This window comes from Pongo abelii, chromosome 19, assembly GCF_028885655.2.
Source record: "Pongo abelii isolate AG06213 chromosome 19, NHGRI_mPonAbe1-v2.0_pri, whole genome shotgun sequence".
Taxonomy (NCBI): domain Eukaryota; kingdom Metazoa; phylum Chordata; class Mammalia; order Primates; family Hominidae; genus Pongo; species Pongo abelii.
The window spans coordinates 3,796,686-3,817,915 of record NC_072004.2 but is presented as its reverse complement, the minus strand read 5'-3'; the positions used below and the strand labels follow the sequence as shown (position 1 = coordinate 3,817,915).

The 21,230-nt window shown below is 48.8% G+C and overlaps 1 protein-coding gene across 1 annotated transcript in view; it reads left to right on the top strand.

Annotated features, from left to right (window-relative positions):
- Positions 1 to 20,969, top strand: part of ZZEF1 (zinc finger ZZ-type and EF-hand domain containing 1) — a 137,912-nt gene extending 116,943 nt beyond the window's left edge. Inside the window, exons 43-55 of the mRNA XM_024235183.3 lie at positions 365 to 564; positions 2,661 to 2,780; positions 4,119 to 4,310; positions 5,668 to 5,768; positions 7,439 to 7,574; positions 7,680 to 8,039; positions 8,988 to 9,131; positions 10,911 to 11,079; positions 11,258 to 11,356; positions 11,825 to 11,990; positions 15,650 to 15,803; positions 16,453 to 16,524; positions 18,438 to 20,969. Of these exons, the coding sequence (XP_024090951.3) occupies positions 365 to 564; positions 2,661 to 2,780; positions 4,119 to 4,310; positions 5,668 to 5,768; positions 7,439 to 7,574; positions 7,680 to 8,039; positions 8,988 to 9,131; positions 10,911 to 11,079; positions 11,258 to 11,356; positions 11,825 to 11,990; positions 15,650 to 15,803; positions 16,453 to 16,524; positions 18,438 to 18,518 (1,994 nt within the window). The 3' untranslated portion in view covers positions 18,519 to 20,969. The remainder of the gene's footprint in view (positions 1 to 364; positions 565 to 2,660; positions 2,781 to 4,118; positions 4,311 to 5,667; positions 5,769 to 7,438; positions 7,575 to 7,679; positions 8,040 to 8,987; positions 9,132 to 10,910; positions 11,080 to 11,257; positions 11,357 to 11,824; positions 11,991 to 15,649; positions 15,804 to 16,452; positions 16,525 to 18,437) is intronic.
- The last annotated feature ends 261 nt before the right edge of the window (positions 20,970 to 21,230 follow it).

The following is a 21,230-nucleotide window of genomic DNA, read 5'->3' as shown; positions in this document are numbered from 1 at the left end:
CTCCTGACCTCAAGTGATCCACCCACCTTGGCCTCCCAAAGTGCTGGGATTACAGGCGTGAGCCACCACATCCGGCCTCATATATGCTATCTTTAAGAACTTTTGTTAACACCTGTGGAGATGGCCTGCTTATGCACAATAGTAAGAATGCAAATTGTCCCACTCAGTTGCTTGATGGATAGGTAGCCATTACTATTTTTGTGTTTACGTGCAAGCTGGCTTTATTGGCTAAGACTGAGCCCGGGAGATTTGTGTTTCTGCAGTCCCTACTTTAGTAAGGCATGTTACTATGGAAGAAATAGCTGCTGGAAGCATGAACTGTACTTTTTGTGCCTTTCTTTTTCTGCCTGATGTCACCCTTCAGTGAAGGACTACCAGCTGGTCCAGAAGGGAGGAGGACAAGAATGTGGTGACTCTCAGGCCCAGCTGAGCCAATACTCCCAGCACTTTGCCTTTATCGCCAGTCACCTTCTGCAAAGCAGCATGGACAGCCATTGTCCTGAGGCAGTGGAAGCAACTTGGGTCCTGTCCCTGGCCCTCAAAGGATTGTATAAAACACTAAAGGTAATGGTGAGCTTCTCCAGTTGGCAGTGGATCTGGCTATAATTTGACATCTGCGTGGGGATTAACTAGGAGGAAATGCCATCTGATTTCGATGGATGGTAAACCATAGGATCTTGATTATTTTTAGAAATGCGTGGGCCTTGCGCACAGATAACTTCAAAAAGGAGACACAATTATCCTGATAGTTGGCTTCTCTGTTTTCCATTGTTTCAAGGAATCTGATACTACTACTTCATGGGAACACAACTTTGTCAGATGAGAAGAAAAATTGACTGAAAAGTTTCTTGCTTTCCTCTCTAAATGACAATTCCTGTGCTTCATCATAGATGTTGAAGGGAAGAATAGAGGGAGCTAGCCTCCTAGGGGATGAGCAACAGGTTTGACAATTGGGGTGGAAGGAGGTAGACAAGTTGAAAAGCTGGGCGATGGCCGGGTGCAATGGCTCACAGCAGTAATCCTGGCACTTTGGGAGGCCAAGGCAGGCGGATTGCCTGAGCTCAGGAGTTCAAGAACAGCCTGGGCAACATGGCAAAACTCCATCTCTACTAAAAATACAAAAAATTAGCCAGGTGTGGTGGTAAGTGCCTGTAATCCCAGCTACTCGGAAGGCTGAGGCTTGAGAATCACTTGAACCTGGGTGGCAGAGGTTGTAGTGAGCCTAGATCATGCCATTGCACTCCAGCCTGGGTGACAGAGCGAGACTCCATCTGGAAAAAAAAAAAAAAAAAAAAAAAGCTGGGCAATATTTGGCATGGAGATGAGCAGCTGACTTATGAGATTTTCCGATACCTGAGAGGCAGTGCTTGGGAGGAATGATCTTTCAAGGAAACATATGTCAGCTCACTTTTAGGATCATCTTCCCAACAGAGATATCCATGAAAGGAGGAGCTCATTTGAAGGCTGTTCAGCAGAAGCACTGATAGGGAGGTCATGGAGGGCACTCAACACCACAGGAGCTGGACTCAGTGGCATTTCAGCTCTGATCCAGCCCTGGGAGTTTGTAGTTGTAGAATTGAGACCATTCATCTGCTGTTTCTTTTGTTGGTTTGTTTGTTTGTGGGTTTTCTCTGGCATTTCTTTGTTTGAGACAGGGTCTCGCTCTGTTGCCCAGGCTGGAGTATAGACCTGTGATCGCGGCTCACTGCAGCCTCAAATGCTTTGGTTCAAGGGGTCCTCTTGCCTCTACCTCCCAAGTAGCTGGGACTAACCACAGGCATGCACTATCATGCCCAGTTAATTTTTTTTTTTTTTTTTTTTTTTTTGTAGAGACAGGGTCTTGCTATGTTTCCCAGGCTGGTCTTGAACTCTTGACCTTGAGCCATCCTTCCACCTCTGCCTCTCGAAGTGCTGGGGTTACAGGCATGAGCCATGGTGCCCAGTCTGCTGTTTCTTTAGTTCATGACATTTATTACAATGTGCTACTGTTTCCATTGTTTACATTGTAGTAGGAAAGGGAAAATAAACTCCCTAAGGGCAGCAATAATTTCTGTCTTTGAATCCTTCATTCAGCAAGTATTTGTTGAGCACCAAGGGCCAGATGGAACTGAATATGTAGTGTTGGAGCCAGAAAGAAGGTCCCTGCTCTCCTGGAGCTTGTGGTCTGACTGGCAAGAGAGACAACAGGGAGCCTGCAAGAAAAACTGCTGTGGGTCAAAAAAAGCCTTTCTCTAGTAAAATTTGAACTGATAGATGAGGAGTCAGCTTTGGGAAAACTGGACAGATCATTCCACGCGGAATGAGTAGCAAGCTCCAGGCCTCAGAATGGAACAAGCGTGGTGGTCAAGGAGCAGAAAGAACACCTCCCAGGCTTTAGAATAATGCAGGAAAAGGGGGACACAGCCGGAGAAGCAGGCAGGGACCTTGTAGGTCTTTGTCAGCCATGATCAGAGGCTTGGATTTTAGCCTAAAGAGCCCCAGACAGCTTTTGGAAGTTAGAGCAGGGGGGTGTGGCATAAAATAGGCTTCATTCAAAAGTATGTGTTGAATGAATGAATGAATGAATGAATGAAAGAGTGAATGAACAGACTGAGTTATGGCTAAGGTTGTACCTTCTTCACTCCAAAGCCGTCACAAATCATTCTTTTTCTGCTTGGCAGGCTCACGGTTTTGAAGAGACCCATGCTACCTTCCTTCAGACCGATTTGCTGAAGTTGCTGGTGAAAAAGTGCAGCAAAGGGACTGGCTTTAGTAAAACGTGGCTCCTCCGGGACCTGGAAGTAAGAGATGAGAGGGACTCCTGCTCCTCTTTCCTGGTGCAGATGTACTGGCCTAGGAGTTAGAAGCATTACCGAGTTCCAGTTGCTTCTGCCCTGTGCACATTCATTTAGTACAGTGTTGAAAACTCCCTTGCTTCTGTATTCCCTTTCGGAAATAGGGATTATGACACCTGTCTACCCCTGTCGGGGAAAATGAATTTAATGTTTGTTCAAAGAACAGTGGGAGAGAAGCATTTTATGGAAACACTTGATTAACCATTATATCATGGTAATAAAGTATACCCTTGAATTAGTATTTCCCTTTAAAGTTGCTTTCAGCCAAAATCAGTCTCTAAATTTGTCCTCACTTATGTTTATTTGTATGTAGGATTTTAGTTGATCATTGTAATTTTATTACTGTTCCCCGTAGACCTTAGAGTTTTCTTAGTGGAACTACTGTGATTCCCTGTGGACTTTTTGTGCCCCGTGCCAGCTTTCGGCCCAAGAAAGGCTGCCGCCGCGTAGGAGAGAGTGAGCGGCCATTCACGGCCCAGCAGAGGCTGCAACCTGCAGAAACAGCTCTCAATTGCCAGAAGAGGATTTGGTTAGGTTTAAGGAAAATGTGCTAAAACGTATTAATGGATAATTTGGAGAGTATTTGAACTTTTATTCTTAGAGAATATTTTAAATTAAAATTTTTTATTATTAGAATCACATTGCAGAAAACTTTATAAAAGAAAAAAAAACCCTCCAAACTCTATATTCCAAACACAGGTGCCATTAGCATTTTGTGTGTTTTCTCCTTCTCGTTTTGTTTCTCTGCATTTTGCGGTGCATGTGTAAATCCAGACTGCATCTTGAGCATCGTATTCAAATAAATTGATGGCATGTGGGCTGCTTTCTAGGTTTTGATGTAGTTTTCATAACATTTTTTATGGCTACATATAATACATGAAGGTGGCTTTCAGTTTTTTTGGTATTAGTGCTTCACTGAGCATATTATGAAAATAACTTTGTATATTTTACATTATTTGTAACAGATGAGTTGCTGGGTGAAAGCATATGAGTATTTTCCTGGCTCTTTACATTTTGCCAAAAGAAGTTCTAAAAAGGATGATAGCAGTTTATACCATCTGTGGGAAAGTTAATAAACACAAAGGTCCCCATAGTGTTCAGTTAGTATTTCTTCGGTTACAAAGTATAATTAAACATACACTCGTGTTTCTTTTCTAATTGCACATTCTTCAAGTAAATTCGGATGTCTTAAAAAGTTAGGCCCAATATTTTCACGATTAAAGGACTGTACCATCTTCCCGCCCACTGAGTGCTCACATTCAGCTGGATTTTCTTTCCGTGTAGATTTTGTCCATCATGCTGTACTCCTCAAAAAAGGAGATCAACGCTTTGGCTGAGCACGGAGACCTAGAGCTGGATGAGCGAGGGGACCGAGAGGAAGAGGTGGAACGGCCAGTCAGCAGCCCTGGCGACCCAGAGCAGAAAAAGCTGGACCCCCTTGAGGGCCTGGATGAGCCCACCAGAATATGTTTCTTGGTGTGTTGTTGAGTCATCTTGTGGCTTGGGAGGGGCTTCTGAGGGATGGCTTCTCTTTGGCCCGGGCCATGTTTTAGCCTAAACATGAAAATGCTTCCGTCTGCTGTCCTGAGAATTCACTTCCTAAAGACTCAGTCTCTGTTGTGCAGAATTGATCCAGAAGAACAGAAAAGCCCCACAGCAATAGTTCTTAATATTTTGGGTTATAAACTCAAAAGCTTTAGGTCCTCTCTCCCCATAAAATACACATTCAAATATGTATGTAAAATTTTGCATGAATTTCGAGAACTTACTAAAGCCCTAAGGCTCGTCCCTGAACTCTATACAATAGTTCCTTCCTCATAGTTTCTCAGAAATACACTCTTACCTTTCCTAGGTAATCTATTCTTCCTCAGAACAATATGAAAATGATGAGGGCTTGGGCTTCAGAAGTTGTGACTAAATGAAGAGTAAACAGAATGTAGCGTAGAATGTCAGAAAAAGCAAATCCCAGCCAGGCACAGTGGCTCACACCGGTGATCCCAGCACTTTGGGAGGCTGAGGCAGGAGGATCACTTGAGGCCAGGAGTTCAAGACCACCCTGGGTAACTTAGCAAGACCCTGCCTCTACAAAAAATAAGACTAGCCAGGTGTGGCATGCGCCTGTAGTCCTGGCTACCCAGGAGGCTGAGGCAGGAGGATCACTTGAGGCCAGGAGTTCAAGTTTACAGATTTTGCAGGAGAGTTTGCATCCCCTGCCACAGAGCATACATGCATTTCTGTATCCATGAATAAGTGAAAGCTGTGAATCCTGTTGGCAAAATACAGAAAAGGATAATGTCATTGATACTAACAGAAAAACTACTCTGATCAACATTGCTGACAAGTTTAAGTGCAGGTTAAAACTCTTGCCTTTCTACGCTTTTGGGTACTCAGTGATATGAGCTATGATCACACCACTGCACTCCAGCCTGGGCAACCAAGTGAGACCCTGTGTCAAAAAAAAAATCAAAAGAAAATACAGTGCCCATGTATGTGCTAGTTGTCAAACTTGAGTGTAAAACAGTTATAGAGACGCTAGGCATGAATACGATGTGGTGAGTATCTACTATCAGCATTGTATTTTGTTGATAGGATATTTCTTTGGGGTTTCAGTGTTTTATAATTTCCTTTGAAGTTACAGTTGTAATGTAGGTGTTATAGTCCATGTTTTAGTGCTCACAATTTTATATGCTTTTTAAACTACCCATATAATGTTCCTCAATTATAACCTGTGGCAGCTTTTGCTATATTGTCTTCTCAGTTTTGAGTTCAGTTTATCAATACTGTATTGAAGCACTTTTGATGGGTCTTGTCTGCGTCCTCCCCTGGCCTCCAGATGGCTCATGATGCCCTCAGCGCCCCTCTGCACATTCTCCGGGCCATATACGAACTGCAGATGAAAAAGACCGATTATTTCTTCCTGGAGGTGCAGAAGAGGTAAGGGACATTTCTGTGCAGCTGAAGCGTGGCCAGGGAGAGAACATGTGAGGGCGGGAGGGTGTGCGCCTCCTGGATCGATCGACACTCTGACAGGCCGGGAAGCAGTTGCTAGTCCTTTGTAAGGCGAGGTGGGAGGTGGCCTGTGCTACATTACCTGGATCATCTTCGAAGTGCGCTCTGGTTCCTCTTTAAAACTTATGTTTGTAGTCTGCGTCTGAGAGGAAACTCATTTTACAGACACAGAAATTGGGCAGGCACCAAGATGTCTCTCATGTGTAATCCCAGGGAGCAGATAGCACAGAGCAGGAACTTCTGCTCAAGAGATTTTTAAAATTAAGAACATTCCCTTTCTCTTGGCCAGGAAGTTCAGAGCTAGTTTTTGGGCCCAACTTTTTAATTTGGGTAGAACTTTACATATCTGCAATCTAGTCTCCATCCCCCGTATCCTAATTTTGACTTCTTACTCATTGTAAATTCTCATTTAATTTTTCTTTTATTTTGTATTTCGTGTTTCTCTTTTATTAGTTTCTTATATGTTGCCTAAAAGCCTTTGTGAGATGAAGCAGGGTTGCATTAGTTAGGGTACAGTCTAAGCTGCTGTAACTAAGAAACCAGAAATATAATTGATCAGGGCAGATAGAATTTGTTTTTCTCTCACATAACAGTCCAGAGGTAGGCAGAGTCTGGGGTGGGTGACAGCTCTGCTCCACAGAGGGACCCAGCAATCCCAGCATTCTCATCTGTGGAGAGAAAGCTCCCTCGGCCACCCCACCTCTCAGTTCTAGCCCAGAGGAAAGAGGGGAGGTGGAGAAGGGAGTGCGCCATTAGTCCAGTAGACTCCAGAGGTGGCACACCATCTCGCTCACCTGCACTGCCCAGAACCCAGGGGCATCAGCACATCTAGCTGCTAACCATTTCTCTAGCTGGGTGACTGTGGCTCTTGCTAAAACTCGGGGAGCTTTAGAGAGAGAGAAGGGTCACCGAGTTTTGGCCAAAGTCGTCCAACTGTTCAGACTGCGTTCAAATAAGGCAAACACCAGGCTGTAACCATTCCAGCTGTTTCTGTACCTCACTTCTGTTTTCTGTGTGTCAGTTTCCTTTTTCTGTTTGTAAACCTCCAGCCACAGCAGTGGAGTCACTTTGAACCCATCCTGATTCAGGAGCTGCCCAATTCGGGGATCACTCTTTGCTCAGTTAAACTCTGTTAAATTTTTTTTTAAAAAAGAGAGAAGGGGAGTCCAGGCATGGTGGTGTGAGCCTGTAATCGCAGCTACTAGGGAGGCTGAGGCAGGAGGATCACTTGAGCCCAGGAGTTCCAGGCCAGCCTGGGCAACATAGCTCCAACACATCATCTCCAAAAAAACAAATACATTTTTTAAAAAAATTTTTTTAATGAAAACATTTAAATTAATTTAAAAAATGGAAAAGATAGAAAAGGAGAATGGATTTTGCAGGAGAGTTTGCATCTCCTGCCACAGAGCATACATGCATTCTGTATCCATGAATAAGTGAAGGCTGTGAATCCAGTTGGCGAAACACAGAATATGATAATGTCATTGATACTAACAGAAAAACAACTCTGATCAACATTGCCAACAAGTTTAAGTGCAGGTTAAAACTGGCCTCTCTACACTGTTGGTACTCAACTTTGTGCTGCCCTTCTTCAGGTTTGATGGTGATGAGCTCACCACAGATGAAAGGATACGGTCCCTGGCTCAGCGGTGGCAGCCCAGTAAGAGTCTGAGGCTGGAAGAACAGAGTGCCAAAGCTGTGGATACAGACATGATTATCCTGCCATGCTTGGTATGTCACCCGACCTTGGACCCAAAGTATCTGCACCCCATCCCCCACCCCATACCACCACTGTAAGAAGGCTAGACCTCTGTAATGGTGGTCTTGGGTTTGCAGTCCCGTCCTGCACGCTGCGACCAAGCCACTGCTGAATCAAACCCTGTGACCCAGAAGCTGATCTCCAGCACAGAGAGTGAACTGCAGCAGAGCTATGCCAAGCAGCGCCGTAGCAAGAGCGCCGCCCTCCTGCACAAGGAGCTGAACTGCAAGAGTAAGAGGGCTGTCCGGGACTACCTCTTCCGAGTGAACGAGGCCACAGCTGTCCTGTACGCCCGCCACGTGCTTGCATCCCTGCTCGCCGAGTGGCCTAGCCACGTGCCAGTGAGCGAGGACATCCTGGAGCTCAGTGGCCCTGCCCATATGACCTACATTTTGGATATGTTCATGCAGCTGGAAGAAAAGCATGAGTGGGAGAAGGTAGTTATGCAGACTGAGCTTGCGCTCACCCACCAGGTTCTTCCTCTGCCCCACAGGCTTCCTCCAGTGAGTGCTTCCTGGAGCGAGGCTACCTGTGTGGCTGTGCAGCTCCCTGACAGGTGTGAATGCAGCAAAGGTAGGGCCACTGTATCCTCTCCCAAGGATTGGGCTAGTGAGGAACTCAGGGGCCCTGAGCACAATTCCCAGCTGAACCAGAAAGCTTTGTCGCCATCTTCCCAGTTTTCAAGTGCAGAAATCTTGAGGCACATTCGGTAGCTCCTTTCTGATCCTGTCCCTCACCCATCTACACACACACACACACACACACACACACACACACAGACACACACACACACACACACACACACTCCATGAGGAAGTTCATTTGGCCTCTCAGCCTTGCTTTGCCCATCTGAGAACACCACCAGACCTCGAGGTCCTTTCCCGGTCTTGCAGCCCTGCAGGTGCTGGCAGGCTTGCTCTAGCATATCTATCTTTCGGAAGGGACAGAGGGAGCCACCCTGCCTCTACTAGGCCCTTGCATAGACGTGTCCTCCCCCAGTTCTTGCCACCTAGAGCTCCCAACTCTGCACCTCACTCGAGGCATCCGTCACATTGTGTGGTCATTATTTATCCATAGGCCAATCCACCTGCTTGGCTGGGGACTCCCTCAAGGACCAGGACCCTTTATGATTGGTTCAGTTAGTTCTTTCAGACCACCTCTAAGCAGTATCATTCTGAAAGGACTTCAGTGTCCTGATTGACAGTAAGAGCCTGGTCAAGTGAGAGGTGGCTGGTGGAGTTGGTTTTGGGTGGTGGAGTCACAGAGGCTCGTCCTAGGTCTAAGATGATGCCAGCACCTTTGGGTGGGTCTTGGGTTGAAGTAAACTGTCCCTTCTTCCTGATGCCACTAGCAGGCCCTGACCTTGTCTGTCTACTTCCCACCAGATCCTGCAGAAAGTGCTCCAGGGCTGCCGAGAGGACATGCTGGGGACCATGGCCCTGGCTGCCTGCCAGTTCATGGAGGAGCCGGGAATGGAGGTGCAAGTGAGGGAGTCGAAACACCCGTATAACAACAACACCAACTTCGAGGTAGGGCCTGGGGCCGGCACGCCCTATAAGGGCGACTGAGCCGCAGAGGCCTCATCAGCTCCCTCCGTGGCTATCTCCTGCTGGACAGCAGAGACCTGTCCAAGAAAGTGCTTCCTTGAACAAACTGCAGTCTGCCTCCCTGAGGCCAGGGATTCTGTACAAGCAAGTCTTCTCTTCTCCGGGCCTTTCTTGTTTTAATAGAAGAAAATGGGCCACCTAGCCCTGGAGGAGAGCTTTACTTTCCCTGCAGCAAGCTCCTCAGAGTGAGTCCTTGGCTTCACAGTGAGACAGTGAGTCTGAATGTGGTCCAGGTTGGACCCTCACTCTTTAGCCGCCACCTAATGACCTGCCCCCACCTTGGATACTACAGCCCCTGTTTAAATTTCCCAGAACTGAATCAGAGTCTCATCTTTTCCATCCTTAACGTTGTGCCTGGAAGGGAGGTAGGCATTTTGATGAGGCAGGAATGGGGCAGCCTCCGTTATTCTCATTGACTTAAGGCCATGTATATCTCTTTAGCACTTTTTTTTTGAGACGGAGTCTCACTCTGTCACCCAGGCTGGAGTGCAGTGGTGTGATCTCGGCTCACTGCAACCTCCACCTCCCGAATTCAAGTGATTCTCATGTCTCAGCCTCCCTAGTAGCGGGAATAAAGGCACCTGCCACCACGCCCAGCTAATTTTTGTATTTTAAGTAGAGATGGGGTTTCACTGTGTTGGCCAGGCTGGTCTCTAACTCCTGACCCTCAGGTGATCCCCCTGCCTCGGCCTCTCAAAGTGCTGGGATTACAGGCGTGAGCCACCTCACCTGGCCCCCATTAGCACTTTTAAAAATGTTGGAGAGAAAACAGAAATGTTGGAGTTGCCCAGGCATCTACTTCTGAGTGGAAGGCACTTGCAGCAGCGAAGGTGGATGATGAAAACCGATTTACAACTGGGTTATTGGCCAGCTGAGATTTTGTTTTTCAGAAGTATAACCTGTCTTTCTTCCAAGTCTCTTCTCTCGTCATGTTCCTGGGCTCCAGCCCCACTCCCTTGGTCCCACACAGGCACATGCGGTCAGCCATCAGGTTCGACCCCAAAGAGGTCTTGTCTTCTCCACTGACCCTGGACACCCGTTGCCCTTCTCTGGGGTTCCTCTTGCTGCTACTTTCTGATTTCCTCACTTTTGCCTCAGCCCAGCCTTGCTCCACACCAGCTGTCAGTGATGCTACACCGTGCAAGCCTTACCAAAGCTTTCCAGGGTTTTCCCTGTTGTCCAGAGTCTGAGTGCCTCATTTTCATGCCCAGGGCCTTCAGTGTCTGCCCCGCCAGTCTCTCTGGAGTCAGGTCTTGTCCCTGTTCCTGCTTCCCAAGCATATGTGTCCATGTAGCACATCCTTTACTCCAAACATGCCAAGCTCCTTGCCGTTCCCTGAACATGCTAGACCTTCACAGGACTGTTCTCCTGTCTGAAATGCACCCCATGCACTCAGGTCCACCTTGCCTCCCACTCCTGCCTTCTCCTGACAGGGTCCTCCTGTCCTCTTCACTCTTCACAGCAACCTGACACTCCTTCTCTGGGGCCCCGTGTTGCCTGCCCCGCTGTGCCTCCCTCGCACCATATTTGCAGTCTGTGCATGCTCCTCGCCCCAGCTGAACTCTGCACTCCTGGAGGCCAGGGCTGTGGTTCCCTCATTCTCACGCACCCAGGTCCAGCCACAGGACTCGGCATGGGACAGCTGCAGTTAGTGTCTAGTGAGCAGCATCGACAGAAGTATTCTCCATTTCCCCTCCCTAGGATAAAGTTCACATTCCTGGTGCCATCTACCTCTCAATCAAATTCGACTCTCAGTGCAACACAGAGGAGGGCTGTGACGAATTAGCCATGTCCAGCAGTAGTGACTTCCAGCAAGATCGACACAGCTTCAGCGGGTCTCAGCAGAAGTGGAAAGATTTTGAACTTCCAGGTAGTGAAACAAATACTCGATTAGATAGATTCTTCACAGGCAGTGTTTAAACTTAATATTGAGAAGGGAACTTACTGGAGAATGTTGAAAGGGGTTTAATAGCTTTCATCCGAAACACCACTGTTGCCATTCCCTGTTGCTTCAGTTCCTGATCGGCCTCTGATTCTTGTGTGCCTAGGAGACACTCTGTATTACCGCTTCACCTCCGACATGAGCAACACCGAGTGGGGCTACAGATTCACCGTGACGGCCGGACACCTGGGGCGGTTCCAGACAGGTGTGTGCTCTGGGCTTTGCGTTCGCACCATCTGCCTGCCAGGGACACTCCATGGCTGTGGGTGCCATGATGTCACTGATCTTGGTTAAAATCAAAGCAGGTACTTGTCTCTCACACTTTCCAAATTTGTCTCACAAGCCCCACACCTGTCACTCCTGAATGTGATTTCATTGGCTAGTTGTAAACTTGAATGGCCAGCTATGAGAAGCATTCTGTCAGGACCCGAAGAAGATGGTTGTTCTCTTAGAATTTGCCAGGGCATTCTGAAAAAAGGAACTGGAAATATGACCCGTGTGTTATTTTTACAAAAGTCTTAATTTCAGCCAGAATTTAAATGATCACAGTTATTAAAATTTGAGCAGTTTATAAAATGTAGAATTCTTAACGTACACAATTGTTATACTTTAATAATAATATTACTTATTATGTATCTCTGTTTATATATCCGTGTTTTGGGGTGTTGGCCAGGATTCGAGATTTTGAAGCAGATGTTGTCAGAAGAAAGGGTTGTGCCTCATCTCCCATTGGCAAAAATTTGGGAATGGCTGGTGGGCGTGGCCTGTCGCCAGACTGGCCATCAACGATTAAAAGCCATCCACTTACTTCTGAGGATTGTGCGATGCTGCGGCCACAGGTAAGCGGTGTCCTGGAGGGCAGCCCTTTGCCAGGCGTATATATCCCCACTCTGTGGCTGGCCCTTTCATGCTGTTAGTGGTGACTTTGATGAAAAGACATTTGTGGCTTTAATGTCTTCTAGTTTTTCAGTCATTTGCTTTATGCTAGCATTCTTGGTGTCTTGTTTGAGAAATGTTTGCCTTACTCGAAGGTCATGAAGATATTCCCTATGTTATCTTCTAGAATTTGTTTTTCCTTTCATACTTAGAGGAGTATCTGCCTGGAATGCATTTGAGTGTGTGATAGAAGGGGTAAGCGTCAAGTCAGTTTTGTTCCATTCGGATGTCCACTTGACTCTACAGATTTTTTTTTTTTTTTTTTTTTTGAGACAGAGTCTAACTCTGTCACACAGGCTGGAGTGCTGTGGTGCGACTATAGATCAATTTGATGAGACTCAAGATCTTTAGAACACCAAGTCCTCTAATCCATAGCCATTATATGTTCCTCTCTTTATATTCCTCTATTGTTTAGGTCTTAGTAATATTTTAGAGGTTTCTATGTAGAGGACTTAACATTTTGTTAAATTTATTACTAGGTATTTAATGTTTTTGATACTATAATTGGTATTTTTTAATTTTAGTTTTGTTTTTGCTGATGTACAATTAATTTTTGTATATTGCCGTTATATCCAGTGACCTTACTAAATTTGTTCATTCTAAGACTATATATGCAGATTATTTGGTGTACAGTCGTGTCATCTGTAAATAAATGTTATTTCTTCCTCTTAATGCTTAGACACTGTTCTTGCCTTTTGCGCTATAGGTAGGACATATAGTGTTGAATTGGGAATTGTAGACATAATTGCCTTATTCCTCATCTATGAGAGAAGGTGGTAGTGACTGTGCCATATATGTTGTCTGTCTGCTTGGCCGCCACCCTCCTTGCTCAGAACCCTCCCTGTCAGGAGCTCATTCTTCCTCTTTCCTGCATTTCTAAGGCACACAGACACAGGCACACAGAATGCTAGCCAGAGTGCAGTGATGATATTTGAAGTAACAGGTTGTCTTCTCATGGAATATGGAACTGTCATTAAAATAACAAAGGACTCTCAAAGTCGGGAGAGAACAAGATGGCTTGTGTAGTCAGTCCATAGGCAGCATGGAGAGAGAGGGGAGAGCTGGGCATGCTTGCTGTTACCCCCATTTCCTCATACACAGACAGGATCACTCAGCCCCACATGGGCTTAGCTCTGTTCACTTGAGCGTCGAGTCCGGTAAGCACAGTCTGGTTGAGCAGTGCTTATGAAACATGGAACATCTCCATGGTCTCCTGGCTGGTGGGCCCTTCTTGCCTGCAGCAGGAAGGAAGACCTGTGCCCCTTCCTGCACAGTGTGCTGGCCATTGGCAACCTTCTTTCCAGTGGGGACACTCCCGCACCCTCTGTCCCGAGCCCGGAGGGAACTCCCAGCATGCCTTGCCACCCTAGCCTCTTTCATGTGTACTCCTCATAGAGTGAGAGAGGGGCCTGCCTGAGGGCTTGGCCCAGAGGCCCCACACAAGGGGCAGTCCTCAGGGGAGGGACCTTCTCAGCTCGCAGGTACGTTGTACCTCACATGCTGATGCTTCTCTGAAAACCCAGCTGGAAAGCTATCAGAATTTTCCCGTTTGTTTTATGAAGATTTATTCCTCTGGGAGAAAGAGATTGGCTTCAAGATAACAATTAAATATACACAATAATTTTTCAAGTCATAAGAAAAAAAGCAGATTTTTTTTAAAAAACAAAATCCAATATTATATAATTATATATAGCCATATAACAAGTTCTAGAGTATTATTTATTTCATAATTTTTCTTCTCCAAAGGATATTGAGTTGGAATTAAAACACAGCCTTCCTCTGAGTAAAAACGCAAAAAAAAAAAAAAAAAAAAACCCTCAGTTCATTCTCTCAGCAGAGGCTCTGCTTTACTTAGGGAAAAGCTTTCTGCCTGAGCAACCTTGCAAGCATCTTGTGTTTCATAAGCCAAGCTGAAAATCATAACAATGGTAGTCATCGTTATCTTTTTTTTTTTGAAACATGGTCTGGCTCTTTCGCCCAGGCTGGAGTGCAGTGGCACCATCTCAACTCACTGCCGCCTCCACCTCCCGAGCTGAAGTGACCCTCCCCTCAGCCTCCTGAGTAGCTGGGACTACAGGCGTACGCCACCACACCCAGCTAATTTTTCTGTTTTTTTGTGGAGATGGGGTTTCGCCATGTTGCCCAGGATGATCTCAAATTCCTGGAATCAAGCAATCCCCCCACCTTAGCCTCCCAAAGTGCTGAGATTGTAGGTATGAGCCACCGCTCCTGGCCATCTTTTTTTTTTTTCTTTAATTTTTTTTAGAGGTGGGGTCTCGTTCTGTTGCCCAGGCTAGAGTGCAGTGTGGCACCATCATAGCCACTGTAGCCGTGAACTCTTGGGCTCAAGTGATCCTTCCACCTCAGCCTCTTGAGTAACTAGGACTATAAATATGAGCCACCACACTTGTCTTAAGTGTTCTTTTCTGATTATAAAAGCAGTGAGCATTGTAGAAAACCTAGAAAGCTGATAGGGTCAACTGCTGGTGGCATCTTTTGTTGTGTCTGTTTACTGTTTTTTTTTATGCATAGAGAAAATGCTGTATATGCAGGTTATTTTTGAATTTTATTTTGTATATGTAGTTTTACATCTTGATTTTTTTTTTCTTTTCTCCTTTTTTTTCGAGACAGAGTCTCGCACTGTCACCCGGGCTGGAGTGCAATGGTGTGATCTCAGCCCACTGCAACCTCCACCTCCAGGGTTCAAGCAATTCTTCTGCCTCAGCCTCCCTAGTAGCTGGGATTACAGGTGCCCGCCACCATGCCCAGCTAATTTTTTGTATTTTTAGTAGAGACGGGATTTCACTGTGTTGGCCAGGCTGGTCTCCTGGCCAACTCCTGACCTCGTGATCCGCCTGCCTCGGCCTCCCAAGATGCTGGGATTACAGGCGTGAGCCACCACGCCCGGCCACGTCTTGCTTTTTTTCATTTAATATTTATCTTGAGATGAGTTCCCACTGTCACTGGAAAGTCTTCATAACTTTTGTTTTTTAAGAGACAAGGTCTCACTCTGTTGCCCAGGCTAGAGTACAGTGGTGCACTCATGGCTCACTGCAGCCTCCAACTCCTGGGCTCAAGCGATCCTCCCACCTCAGCCTCTCGAGTAGCTGGGTGCTGTCATGCCCAGCTAGTTTTTTTTTTTTTTTATTTTAATTTTTTGTAGAGACAGGGTCTCGCTGTATTTCCCAGGTTGGTCTCCAACTCCTGGACTGAAGTGATCCTCCCACCTCAGCTTCCCAAAGTGCCGGGATTACAGGTGTGAGGCACCATGTGTAGCCCATAACATCCATTTTTCAAGATGCACAGTAATCCCTGTGAGCACACTTCCGACCTCCTGTTCCCTTGGAGCCTGGTTTTGAAGTTTAGATTCTGCCCCATTCCTTCTTTGCTGTTGGTGACTATTCGTGGCTGTTTTGTGGGGAGCGTAGGTGAAACGACTTTATAATCATTTGTACCAGCTATGGGAGAGGGAGGGTCTGACCTGCGGTTCCTGCCAGCTGTAAGCCATGTGACATTGGCATGGCTCTCAGTAAACTGACCACCTCCGGGGCTCCTCCTGCAGTGACTTGTGTGACCTTGTGCTGTTGAAGCCCCTATGGCAGCTCTTTACCCACATGGAGTACGGCCTGTTTGAGGACGTGACGCAGCCCGGCATCCTCCTTCCCCTGCATCGTGCCCTCACTGAGCTCTTCTTCGTCACCGAGAACCGTGCCCAGGTGAGGCCTGAGGTCTGGGCAGGGAGCCTGGTGCCTCCGTGTGCATTTGCTCCCTCTGCTACCCAGGGCAGAAGTTGCTGCCTCATCTGAGCCTGAGTGGCCAGGGTCTCGACAGGCCACACAGGACAGGCATGGCTGAGAGTCTGAGGCTCTCGCCTCTCCCAGGCCTGGGAAACCCTCAGGTCAGCTCTGAGATTGCTTATTTTGTCAGGCCTAGAGCCAATGGGGGAGAAACCGCCCCGGATCAGCCCTTGACAACAGTGAGTTTTGGAAAATAAAATGATGGGTTATTTCTGCTTCCTCCTCTTTTTTTCCTCCCCTCAGCACAATAGACTGATTGAATGTGGGAGCTGAAAGGGCCTTTCAGAGTTCTTTAGCTTCCATCTCCTTTCACACATGAGGAAACTGGCTTGAGGAGGGGTCCCGGCCTGGTCACCCAAGGGCGGGTGGAGGCAGAGGTGGCCCCGGCACCAGGCACCTGGCTCCCGCCGGGGTTCTGAGCAAGGCAGTGCCATGCGGTGCTGGGCGGCGTGAGTAGCGTCCGCCCATGAGAGGCTTCTGCTTTCGCAGGCAGGTGTCCCAGGTGGTCTGGGAGAGCTGCACTGCGCATCTGGCACTGTTGCTCACAGCCCCTGCTCTCTCTCTGCAGGAGCTTGGCGTGCTGCAGGATTACCTGCTGGCCCTAACCACGGATGACCACCTTCTCCGCTGTGCGGCACAGGTACTCTCTCCACCCCAGCACAGCTGGCCCCCAGGCTGGGACACCACCATCTCACCATTGCCAGGGCAGAGAAAGTCTGTGCATTGCATCTGAGTAGGACAGAATCCACCCGGAGCTTACACAGAGCTTGTTCCAATTCAGTCACTTCCTCCTGCTGCTCAGAGAGCACGCACGAGCCCCGTTTATCACAGTCATTCACTCTAAACTGTGGGGTCAGAAGAATTTGTGTCTTTAAAACCAAAACAACCGATGCCTTAAATTTAGTTTGGCTGATTCTCGAAGTTTCCGTGGAGTTAGATTTCACATATTTTTAGATGTGAGTTGCTTCTCTGGTAGCGGAACTCCTTTTCTGACAGCTGTTTGGTCTCAGGACGCTTCACACTTTTCACTGACTGAGGACCTCAGAAAGCTTTTGGATATGTCTATTATGCGTATATCCATATGCGCCATTAGAAACGAGATTTTCAATTTAAAAATTAAGCAAAAGTTTAAACCTTTATCAATTTATTTTTTTAAAGTAGTGAACGCATTTCATGTTAACATGAATAACACATCTTGTGAAAAACGACTCTAACTTTTCAAAACAAAGTAATTACCGAGTGCTCTGGGACAAATAGGTGACCAAAAAAGAAAAAAGGAATGCCTGCAGAGGGTGGCGCTGTGTTCCATCCTTGCAGACCCCTCTCATGTCTGGCCTCGTAGAAGACAGCTGGATTCTCATGTCTGCTTCTGCAGTCAGTCAGATCACACGTCAGGCTCTGGAACATTCCACCATATACTCAGGAGAAGAAAAGTCAAAAATGAACCTTGCAGACCCCAAAAGGGTCTCGGGAGTCGCCTGGCCCGAGTACATTCTGAGAACCTTGGACTCCTTGAATATCATAGCGTGTGTGGCCCAACACCCCCACCTCCTCGGAGGACAGCTAGGGACACTGAGGCTCACAGGGTTACCCGTGGGTGGACACCCAGCCGGGACACCCAGCCAAGAGCCCTGCCTGAGCGCGGCGCTCTGTCCCTTGGAAGTATTTTCCGAACACACCGCCCTTTTGCAGGAGAAAGGTCGTCTTTCCTGCTATAGGCTTTGACGTGTACGCTCGGAAGTGAGAATGCCCCCAGCCCATACTGAAGAGTTTGTGTGAATTCACCCGAGACCTGTAGGCAGAGTAGAAACTCCCTTACCCCCAACAGCTACCTACCAGCATTGCCGCCGCCACCCCAGGTTTCATGACATCATGTAACAAAATTTTGATATTTGCCCGTCCTGGCCCCAAAGCTCAGCATGGCGGCTTGCCTGTGGGCGGGTCTCTCTTGCTGCCCCTCTCCATTCTGCGTTTCCTCCTTACCCTCTTCTGACCCTCCCCACAGCCTGTTGAGTGTACTGCACCAGTGTCCTGACGTTTCTCCCTGACACATCTCCCTGCCAACCCCCTCTTCCTCCCTCAGCCACCTCCACCCTCTTGCTGCCCAGACCCTGAAAGCCTGACGGGCCTGGCCTCGCCTCCAGGGCATCTCAATGCCCTCCTGGCCCTGTTTTCTCTACTTCCTCTGGTCCCCAGCACTGGCTGTTCGTTTCCTGTGAGTGCCATGCCCTTCCCCACCTGCATCTTTGCACTGTTTTCCCCCAGAGAGTTTTCCCAGACCTCTGCAGACAGCCTTCTGAGCCCCCGCCCTGGGACTGCCCCTCTGGGCAGTGATGATACCTACCTACATTTGGAGCTTTCATGTGCTCTTAATAGCATTTTCTCTCTCTCTCCACCCTGCGGGCCTCTGGGGGAGGGGAACACATCTGGTTCATCTCAGGGCCCCCCTCCTCCGTCCCCACGTCCTCAGTGCTCAGCTGAGGGTCTTATCAGCACTCACTGAATGAGGGAGTGGCTCCTGACAATTGGCGACAACTCTTTTTCCCTCCACAGGCTCTGCAGAACATTGCTGCCATCAGCCTGGCCATCAACTACCCAAACAAGGCCACCCGCCTCTGGAATGTGGAGCGTTAGCCCTTGGTGGGGCGTGCATGGGACTAGCTCATCTGCCACAGGGATTTTAGAGCAGACATCTAACCTCATTCAGGAAAATTCCTGTAGCGCCAGTGCCCAGCTCTCCTTGAGCTGACTTCACTCCAGTTAGGATGCCAAGCAGCCACATCTCCAAGAGCTCCCGTGCGTAGGCTGGACACAAGCACAGGCTGTAGCATGTTGAAAATAAGCCAAGCAGTGCAGAATGCCTCAGAAAGGGTGGGCAGGGGGCCCTTGAGAAGGTTCAGAGACCAGCCTTCTCCAGAGGCGGTCACTGCAGGAGCCGTGGGCCTGGGAGGACTTGGAAGTGGCCTCTCTCAACTAGTTTCTGTCTCCGTGGAGCTGGAACTGCCTGCACTTGCCTTCAGAGGGAGGCACAGTCCACCCAGATCCACCTTTCCAGCAAGACCCCCAGTGGCTGCCCGGCCTGGGAGCACCTCTTTGCTTTTCACACCAAACCAAAACTGGCGAGAGCCCCTCCTGGCCACACTGATCCCCAAGCATCCAGTACAGAACCAGGCATCGAGCTAGCTCCCTGCACGGCCGCGCCCTCCCAGGGAACTCCTTGAGGAGAACAAGTGCCCTTGGGGACAGCCGGCAGGCGCCCCGTACGTCTGCTCTCACGCACCAGGCAGCACAGCCGCAGTTCCTCAGTTGTTGTTTTGACATATTTCAGTTTCCACCTCACATTTTTAGAGCAAAACCACACTGTCTCCCTGGAGGGGCTCGAGGGCATGACTGGGGACTGACCATTCTGTGAAAGTAGCAGAATGTGAGGAGCACGCTTGAGCTTCTGTACCTTGAAGATGATCAGAGGATATCTTATTTTAAGAGTAAAAACCCACATAATTTTATTTCTGCTTGATAGTCATGGTAGTCTGTCATACCCACCTCTGGGACTCTGCGTGGCTGTTTGGCTGTCACTTGTAGCAATAACGACATTAGTTCTAGTCAGTGCTGTTTTACATTTTTCTTTTGATGGGTTTAGTCTTGCCCTGGAGTGCCCATGATGATTCTCCCTCCAGAGCCACGCTTGGGAACATGAAGCAAGCCTGGTGTGTGGGCGGCGTGTGGGCTGCGTGCCGGCCTTAGTGGGACCCGTGGAGTTGAAGCATGCCTTTAGGGGCAGTGTCTGGGCCGAAGCACGTCCCACCACACAGTGCCAGAGTCAGAGAAGGGGCCCCACCACCAAGGCCAAGCTTGACCAGGTCGGCATTGCCATGGCCCAGTGTGCCCCGTGGCCTCTGAAGACCCCTCTGTGCAGGGTCTGCAGGGATCTGGATTGCAAGGGCCCGAGTCTGCAGGTCTGGAAGCATCTTCCTATAAGAGCACTTCCGCCTTGTGGGTCTGGACTCCAAGGTGCAGCGGGCTTCACGGCCCTACAATTAGGTTCTCAGCTAAGCCCCAGAGTTCTGGTAGAACCATCCCGGGGCGGGCGGAGGGTGGGATTCAAGGGAGATGGGAACACAGAGGGCAGGTCCTGGAACTCGGTGGCCTGAGGACTGAGGCCATCACCCTGGTGGAAAGGCCTGGCCTGGTTCCCGTGGCTTGGGACCTGAATAGGCAGGTGCTGCTGGCTCGGTAGAAACCCTTTTCCCATCTTGCTCTTTGCCAAACCTACCTTGCTTTGGGAGCTGCCTGCACCACCCCAGAGAAGGCCCCACCTTCTGCATCCCTCAGGCCCGAGGAGGTCTCCCAGTAAGGAGCTTCCCAAGAGGGGACTCACGGGAAACAAGTCTTGGTGCTTGGGAGGGAGGCCCCGCTGCGTGCTCAGACTCACAGCCAACCTGGAAGGTAGACGAGATAGCGCCACCCACGCCCCTCCACACCCCAGACTCCGAGTAAAGCGGGTGGCAGGGCAGGAGTCACCTCCCCTGTGGCAGTGGCCGCCGCTGTACTCCATCCTCGCGTCAGGAAGATCAGCTGTAAATAAACGCTGGGCTCCCCAGAGCACCTGTCCGCCCACTGTCCTTGCTGTTCTGGGATCTTCGCTGCAGTTCACGGGCAACAAGCTTGAGTCCGCCCGCACCCGCGGCTGCTCTCGCGGCTCCGCCCGGCCGCCTCTGCCTCCGGCCACCGGGTGGCGCTGCCGAGCCAGAGCCGCCGCCTCCCGGCGCTTTCCAGGAGCCCCAGGCCCAGAGGAGGCGAAGCTCGCAGAGCAAAGGTGGAAACACGTGCCTACGCTGTAAAGAAATCCTGTTCCAGAGCATACCTGTTGTACAAACAGACACTGTTCCTAACGAGAGGAGTGACGTATTTTCATCACCGTTTTTAATTTGTTTTCTTACGGGTTTACGATTTTGAATTTTTCTTATTTGGTTGAAAGAATTTTGATTCTATCAGCCTGACTGAGTTCAGCCTGTAAAAAGGATGTTAAGCTGTGGGTAAAATATGCAAACGAAAAGAAATATATTGTAAAATTCTATATAATAAGGTACGCCTGTGTGTGGACTCGTCTCTCCCTCCTCCGTGCCGTGTCTCGTGGAGCTCAGGCGTGGAGTTTACACCGCGCCCGAACGGATGCGAGGCGGGGACTCGGGGGCTCAGGGCTGAAAGAATAGAAAGCTGCTGTAGGCCTTCCTCCAGATCATCCTCCTCCCAAGCCCAAGCCTAAGCCCAAGTCTGCAGCCCCTGCCCCTCCCCCGGCGATCCCAGGGCTTTGGTTCACCCCCCGCCCCCGTGCGGCCATCCGGA